This window comes from Anguilla anguilla, chromosome 16 (assembly GCF_013347855.1).
Source record: "Anguilla anguilla isolate fAngAng1 chromosome 16, fAngAng1.pri, whole genome shotgun sequence".
NCBI classification, from domain to species: domain Eukaryota; kingdom Metazoa; phylum Chordata; class Actinopteri; order Anguilliformes; family Anguillidae; genus Anguilla; species Anguilla anguilla.
The window spans coordinates 24,445,501-24,454,428 of NC_049216.1; the positions used below are offsets into that span (position 1 = coordinate 24,445,501).

The 8,928-nt window shown below is 40.2% G+C and overlaps 1 protein-coding gene across 1 annotated transcript; it reads right to left on the bottom strand.

Annotated features, from left to right (window-relative positions):
• Window positions 1-8,383, bottom strand: slc22a13a (solute carrier family 22 member 13a). The gene is made up of 11 exons (XM_035396545.1): window positions 8,196-8,383; window positions 6,765-7,151; window positions 6,385-6,488; window positions 6,022-6,176; window positions 4,296-4,464; window positions 3,744-3,864; window positions 3,347-3,441; window positions 2,432-2,646; window positions 1,211-1,319; window positions 654-860; window positions 1-339 (listed from the first exon to the last, which is right to left on the bottom strand). The coding sequence occupies exons 2-11, from the start codon at window positions 7,140-7,142 to the stop codon at window positions 270-272; spliced, it is 1,623 nt and encodes a 540-aa protein (XP_035252436.1). The 5' UTR covers window positions 7,143-7,151; window positions 8,196-8,383; the 3' UTR covers window positions 1-269.
• Window positions 8,384-8,928: the final 545 nt, after the last annotated feature.

Below are 8,928 nucleotides of genomic sequence, written 5' to 3' on the forward strand. Positions count from 1 at the left end.
AAAAAAAAAAATACCCTAACAAAAAATACTAAAAGTTGAGATCTTCGCTTTAACCACACGTGAATTGTTTGATTACAAATCTAAAATTGTGGAGTACAGAGCCAAATCAAGAAAAAAATATGTCTTTGTATCAAACATTATGGGGTTCACGGCGTTTTCCCTTGTATCAGAGCTTTCTTTGTCCAAAACATTATGGGGTTCACGGCATCTTCCCTTGTATCAGAGTTTTCTCTGTGGAGGAACCTTGTCCAAGCATGTCCTTGAATTGGTTAGAGTTTGGTGGACCTTTGTGTGCCACCATCTGGGTTACTTCTGTTATTCTTCCTGATATTCATATCCCTGTTGATACATAAAAGGTGAATCAATTCAGTTGGTCCAAGATGAAGTGGACAACAGCCCATATATAGCAAAAATGACTCAGAACTGACTCAACTACCAAGAAAGCCACCATTGTCATTATTTCCTCATCTGATGGATAAAGAAGAGTCCATTTTTCAAACGTCAGCAGAACCACTCAAGACCACTGACAGGAGGGGTGAGATGGATTCATGATTTTCACTCTAGAGTTGGTCCCATTATCTGTGGTCCCATTACCTGTCTGTGCAGTTGTGAGCAGTCACCTCCCTGGGTGCTTTAGGAGTTCTGAATCTTACCGGTTTATCTCCAGATCCTCAGGTGAATCCGGCAGCTCTTTCCGTCTGGTCTCAGGCAGTAGGAAACAGAGAGCACCAGAAAATATACACAGGCCACTGTAGACCAGAATGGGAATCACCCTGTGGAACACTGCCAACATGTTGAGTATTGGGGACAGCATTCCTGCTGCTCTTGTTGCCATGGCACCCAAACCATTGGCTGTTTGTCTAAAAAAAAAAAACAGAACAATGCCTTTGATCAAGCACTCAGAGTAAACGGGGAGAGAACTAGACACTATTAGTGTAATTAATTTATTACTAGCATTATTGGTATTTAAACATCATTTTAAATGCACACTTCTGACTTGAACATGTTATCTGTTTTTGATCCTAAAGCAGTATATTCATAGACAGTGGCATGGAATACTCCAGAACTTATTCCATGCTAGATTTTTAGATCCTTTTAACCTCTTTATTAATGACTGCAAAATTCTCATAATTTCAAAATGGAATTAAAGCAAAGCAAAGCAATAAAGAATAAATTCATGGGACCGACAGAGCAGTCGTCAGGAAAATACCGGATAGAGGTGGGGAACAACTCCTGAACATAGACATTGCAGATTGTGCCTGCCATGTTCATGGACAGCCTTCCTGCAGTAGCAAACACTGTGATGGCAATTGCGTTTTCTGCAATAGAATGAGATAAAGGTCCTATTCACCAGGACACAGGAGCAGGATGTGTAATCTGAATGCTCCAAAATCACACCCAGCTGTATAAGTGGTCAAATATGAATGACTTAAAGCTAAAAAAAAAATGACAATAGATTATAAATGATATTGTGTAGTTCTTACAAATTTGCAAGGGCTTTGGGTTTATAAATGTCTATGTGAGTAGGACACTATTTGTATGTCATGAATACTTCATCAAAGACATTTTATGTGAAATGAAAAATCAAATGATCATGATTCATTCTTCTCATGCCTGTCCTTGACTAATAAAATTAGACAAGTAGTTTTAGTTACAGAATAAATTAATTTTGTTTGGGTTTGATTTGAGTTTTAGATAGCAATGTACATGGCTCTCTGTTACTCCTTAATTTAAATTAAATTCTGAACATAAATGAAAGCTCTCCAGTTCCTCAGTCACAGATGTACATGAATCTATGCAGTTTTTAGAATACTAATAATTTAATTAAAATAAAATGCAATACCATAATTAATTCATTATTTCATATTGTTTCCCCCATTTTGTCCTCAATTTATAATGGCCAATTAATGCACCTCTGTGTCTCCACACCATGCAAAGATGAATGTAGCCAAGGTATGCATACCCCTCACTAACCCGTCACCTACTCCCCACTTGCCCCTCACCTGGCCCCCATTTATCCATCTGATACCCCTCAAATACCCCTCACTTAGTGCTCACATACCCCCATATACCCCTCTCGTACCTCTCAGATACCCCCATATATTGCTTACATACCCCGTAACTGCCCTCACTTGCCCCTCACTTACCACTTACATACTGAACACCCTACAGGCCACACAGTACTACAGAAGGGCACTACCACTGACTGGAAAAGTGAGGGTTAGTTCTTAGGGTTGATATGTATATTCTTAAGGGTAGCAGAGGTAGGACCTCTGCAGAATATAATAATAATAATAATAATAATAAATAATAAATAACAACACAGATGTCTTTCTACAGGAGGAGGGTAGAGTAAGCACACGCTGGTATTCCTCCTGTTACAATCAGGTTTTTCAAACCAATTCTTTTTATGACATACCTCAAGACATACCTTGTGGGACAGCCAAGAGCAGCAGACTGAGAAATCCACCCAGCAGAAGAGCAATGGCAACAGTAATCTTTCTTCCCAAGACTTCCATTAACCAGGCACAAAGTATTTGAGCTGGGATTTCAGTCAGCCCAAAGATAAGCTGCGTCAGGAAGATGTCCATGCCAAATTCTCCAACATTCAACGTTATGCAGTAGTAGGAAAGGTTCAGGGAAAACCTGTGGTTTCATGGAAAGACAAACCATTACTGTACCTTAAAATTCACATTCTGCAAAATGTGTGATGCTTCTGCGTGTTAGCAGTTAAACATTTAAGATACAGTACTCATCACTGCATGGCACTGCAATATGGTTTCAGGCATATAATATTGTCTGGCATAGCTTTAATTTTCCTTAATTAAAAAATCTAGGCTGTTGGGTTATAGCACCATGCTGTGGTGCATGGATGAGACCTATGGCTTCCGATGGAATCCGGACTGTGCCATTGACAACAATGGCTGCTGGGTCCATAGGATATGGGACAGTTCAGGTGGTTAGGGGTCCTTGTTTCATCACTATCTAGTGAGCCCCGCTGGTCACCTGTGGACTGCATGTTAAAGCTGAATATGAAAGGTCTTCCTTAGAATCCATTCAATGTGAGCCTAGCTGTAGTCTATGGTGTGCAAGGAAGGAGGAGAATAGCAGATTTCTGCTCTCTACTGAATTGGCTGTGGTTGCAGACAATTGGCCATTCAAAATTTAATTGGGAATTGGACAAGCTGCCCTCCAACATATTGGGTGCCATTGGGGGCAATAGAAAAACGAGAAAAAAGTATGTAATTCAGTAGCTATACATATAGAAATTGTAGGAGAATTACATTATCAGAATGCAAGGAAAAAAGGAAAATAAAAATCACAGTTATTCAAACATAAACCTTACCATGAGCATACTATGATTAAGAAGTATTTTCTGAGCAGGGGTGAAGTGAAAAGATCTGTTACAGTGCCTCTGTCTCCTTTTTTGTTATTTACAACCTGAAAAAGAAACATTACACTCATTTGTGTTGACATCTGTAACATAAATTGCATGAGCAGGATTTCCATGTCCTTGAAGAAGTGAGATCAAAATATATACACATCAAGCAGAGAAAAAATACTGTACCATTTCACGCTACTCTCTATGGAGGCCATATACCGAGTATGACATGAAAGATGACTTATAACTCTATATGCAAAAGGCCATCAGCTGTTAACAGTTATAATGCAAGTATCTTTTTCTGTTGAATATAACTTCATACAAAGCCAAAGGACTCAAACAAAGATGTGCTTAAAAATACCTTTTCCATGATGTTGTCAGGTATTTTTTGTTTATTGACAGCCGCAGCCATGAGAATGAGCTTTTCTGCCTCTTCTGTTCTACCTCTGTCAAGCAGCCACCGTGCAGATTCCGGAATTATCCTGCAGAATTATGGTAAAAGAGCAGTTAACTGGGATTCACCATCAGGCATGCTGGGGGAGAGGAGTAAATACTATTTAAGAGCCTAAGGACACTGGAGAAATGACTTAATTGACTAGTACAACTTTGCATTATAGCAGGGGTCTCAAAAAATGTGGGTCGCCTGATTTGTGGATGCCTGAAATAAAAAAAATAAAAAAATTTCCAAAATCTGTAATTGTTTTGCCTTTTGTGAATGTAGGGTACTACATGTCAAGCATCACAACAACCCAACCCAGGGGTCACCAAGCAAGGTTATGTGTCTCACTAAACCTATTTTTGTCTAATTCTAGGATTGCAGTTAGTTATTTTCAACAGAGGCATGCATATTCCTGTATGTGCGTAGCTGTGTGGGTGGGGTGTTGGGATCTTGAAATAAATAAGCAACATGTACCATATGTAGAGGATAACAAGAGCCCAGGGGGATGCAATGACAAACTGAGCAGTTCTCCAGTCGCGGATGAAATAGGCGATCCCGGCAAGGACACTCTGACCAATGCCACCGAACACCTGACACAGAGCAGAGGGGTAGGTCCGCTTTGTCATACCAATCCACTCTGTAGCTGCATGGGGGGAATATCTTCATTTACAAACAGAAACTGGAAAAATATTCACTATCAAACAAAAATGCTCAATACAGCTTGATCAAACTGCGTTGAGGGATCACTTCAATATCAACCTCATTAATATTATACTTAAATCATACACGAAAGGTTTTAATTGCCACAAATCATAGAAATCACAAATGTCAACTTCGGCCACATGCAGCAGGCCTCGGAAGCCTTCCTGAATAGTTCTGCTTGTTGCTGGAATTTGGGAACGTGCAGTCAAACGTGCGCTGTACCCAAAAACGAGATGCCAACTGCTGATATGGATGGTCTGCCCACTCTTCCAGAGATAAAGCTATGAAACCCTCCTAAATCTTGCATGAAGGATATCCTGCAAGCTTGCATGGACTTTGCACAATAAGTATATACTGTTGTCATAACTTTCACAGTACTCAATATCCTGAGCCCTGAGCTTTCAAAAAGAAACCAGACAAAAATCTGAAAAGCATATTCTTCAGAATAATAAGTGAAATGATTTTAAAAAACTAATCTTATTATATATTAGAATGATCTAATTATGTTGTGAATTGATGGTAACATATAAATATACAGTATGTAGGCCCTATACCAAAATACATTGTTTCCTATACTCTAGTCTATAGAAATTTGTAATGAAATAACATATTAACCAGAGCCCTTTGGTTTCCTTTTCGCAGGAGTGAGGTATGTTTTCCAGCTTGAACTCCTGGAAACCTCTACACTCTTGACCAGTCAGCTATCCAGCAAGCTCACCATTAACTGCTAGGAACCAAGGATTCTGTTAAATATCATGACATGTATACTTGAGGTTAGCACCAGGCCTATTTGGAGAGTAGTACAATCCTAGATATTGCTCACTTAACTGATAATCAGTGCTGGTAAAAGTGGGTTACAAATACAGCACAAGGTATTGTACAGTTCGTGATTACATGTGACTGCAGCTCTGAGAAATCGAGACTGAATTTTCACATGAGGCACAGCCGTCCAGAATGGTTAGCTGAAGAACAGTGAACAGCAAACGGCTTCCATCTTATGGCAGCAATAAGGCTGTCCTGGGCAAACTCATTCTATGCCAATAGATAAAGGTACGAACACATAAAACAGACTTGCACCTGACCTACCGCCTGACAGAATGATGCTGTGTGGTCTATTTATGTTATGTAATATACGTGGTAATGCATCAAATACATTATTTATGTTATATTCCCCCATTTTTTTTTTCATCTCCTTTATTATGAATGCCTGATTGGCCCATCTAGTCGCACTGCGGACACTTTGCATGTGTTTTCAACATCAGCAAAACTCTGATACATTAATGTTATAAATAAAAGATTATATTTCTGACTAAATGCGCTGTCTATTGTCTACCCCCCACCGCTCAACCCCTTCCCATTTGACAATTTGTCCAGTGTCCCAACATATGTTTGTCTTCAGTGTGTTTGAATTCTGAACTGAAATTAAAAACATTTCATGTATAAACATTTTCTGTTTAAATGACATGTGAAAGTAAATGACGTAATATGAATACATTACCCAGAATTATGCAGTTGACACGATAACCTCCATAAGAAACTCCAACAATAAACTGGACTGCTAGGTACACATAGAAATTTGGAGAAAGTGCAGATCCCACACTGGAAATGGCCATGAGGACCACTGGTATCTGCACTGCTCGCTTTCTTCCCAACCTGTGGGTAAATAATGAGCACGTACATTTCATACAAAATTGTGTGTGTATATATATATATATATATAAGATCTGATTAAATTAATGGAATGGTCTTACAGTTAAGTGCACAACTCTCATGTTTGGCATTTGTAGCACTATTTGAATTTTTTTTTGCATTGCTTAAACTTCCACCTCCATTAATTCATTATGTCATTATGTGTACTTACGACTCAGCCAGGGGGCCAAATATGAAGGACCCAAAAAGGATACCGGCCATAAAAACAGTCTGTGCCACACCCACAAAGTTCACCTTATCACAGACTAGATCAAACTGGAAAATGAAACAAAAGCATGCTTGCGGTCAGGCTCCTATCCTGCACTTGTTACTTGCCATGTGTATTATAATATAATGATTATTGTATTATTGATTATTTGTGAATTTGTATGTTCATTTTACGTAGTTTGACTTTCATTTAAACATGCATCCTCTATATTTTGAATCTGCACTGTGCACTGTATTCAGTGTAAAAATAGCTTGTAAAGAGTAAAAATGGAATGTGCGTGATGCAATTCTTCTATCACAGAATTCCATTCACACTGTACTTACTTCAGAGACTATACTGGACTTGTACACCGAGGTGTCATACACCCAGCCATCCGTGCAGTCAGTGGTCTGGTTGATCCCATAGTCCCTGATGGATTCAATGTCCCGGTCCACGGGTGTGAACATCTCGCAGCTCTTGAAGGACCCATCCTGGCCCTGGGGCAGAGTGAGGTTGAGCTGCTCCTCAGCGGTCAGGTTTGGGCTCACTTCCAGGATCCAGTCCGTGTTGCAGTGGTGAAAGGAGCCGGCATGCGTGAACATCACGCTGTAGAAGTGCATGGGCAGTACCATGGTCGGGAGAAGGAGTCCCGCCAGCAGACATTTCTGGAACAGGCCGAAGTCGCCGACGGCCCTCAGGATCTCACCGAAGTCTGCCATCATTGAAGACGGCTGCGTGATGAATGCAGAACGAAAGCCGTCTGGCAGGGAAGCACAATCTCAAGCAATCTCAATTAATGATTCACCACTCTAAGCTGTTTCAGCATGGGTGACTCAGCACGTGTGAAGATACGTCACTTTTAAAACATACTGTACAGTAAAAAGTGACATATAAACAAAAAGTAAAGAAATACAGATGGAGCATCACTCTTCACTTTCAACTTTTGTATTTATTTACTTATATCAAGTGCATGTGCGTATTGGTCATTTTCATATCTTCTCATCAATTTTGGTTTCAAGAAAATTGCAAAACATTTTATCCTTTCCTACATTTGAAAATGAGAACCAAAATATTTAGACCAACATTTTCAGAAAATATATGTGAAGTCCCAACATGCTAAAATATACAGCACTGTAGGGGAATACACACTACATGGCCAAAAGTATGTGAACACTTGGCATTCAACATCTCATAAAAATGATGTTGGTGCATTGCTGCAGGCAATTGCTTCCATTCAGCCAGAAGAGCATTAGTGAGGTCGGGCACTGATTTGACGATTAGGCTTGGCTAGCAGTTGGCTTTCCAACTGATTCCAAAGATGTTGGATGGGGTTGAGGTCAGGTCTCTGTGCAGGCCAGGCAAGTTCTTCCCCACCAAACTGAACAAAACTATTTCTATATGGACCTCTCTGTGTGCCTGGGGGCATTGTCAGGCTGAAACAGGAAAGGGTCTTCCCAAAACTGTTGGGGAAGCACAGAATTGTTTAGAATGTAGCTGTATGCTGTAACATTTAGGTGTGCCTTCACTGGAACTACGAGGCCTAGCCCAAACTATGAAATACAGCTCCAGACCAAGGGGTGTCCATATACTTTTGCTCATAATGACTAAAGTGCAGTGGTTTGCTTGGAGCATCAAAAAAATGTAAAACAAGACATTCCCAATAACCATTTAACACAATAACCATTAGCACAGTTATGTATGCAACATTCAGTCATAAACGTTAACATTATTGTTGCTAGATTATGCTATATAGATACCCAGAGCTACAGCCTTACCTGAGTCCTTTGAATTGTTTCATTGTCAGAACGCTTTCTGGTTTCCAGGACGAAATTGTAGGTGTTGGTGTTGAAAAGGGGAAGACGTTCGCCCTTCTTTGGAGTTCCAAGACACAACTTGATCCGCTTGCCTCGAGGGACGTAGCATCAGTTTCCCTGTGGGATCTGTAGCTTAGTGTGTGGCTCCCTTTGTGGCGATTCTTGGACTGCCACTAATTGCGTAACATCTGTCTGGGTTCTTCCCTGGCCTAGGGTAAGCCGATATGCGAGCTTGCGTCACCCTAACTGTTCCCACCGTGCCTGTTGCATGTGAGAGGAAGAGAGTAACGGCGAATCGGGAGAGGATTTATTGCAAGCTAAGCATTTCCGTCGCACAGAATTGAATTACAGTGCTTGAAAATAGCAGCGGGGGCAGTGTGGGTGTAACTTTGGTTGGAATATTGGGTGGCTGAAATGCATATAGGCCACAATAAGTGCAACCCTCTAAGGGGGCCCCACTCAGAATATATATATTTTTTAATGGAACAGCTGTGAAATAATAGATTTATGGTGAATTATTTAAGGGAAAAATCTACAGATTAGGCTACTGGTCAGTAAGGTAACAATGAATGTTGACTCACAGAATTGCAGTATTCTTAGCTGAAGTTTAAACCTCAGGTGAGGTCTAAACTCCAGCTAAACCTCAGGTTTAAACCTCTAGACTACAGAACTGCATTACAACTGGAGCAGCTAT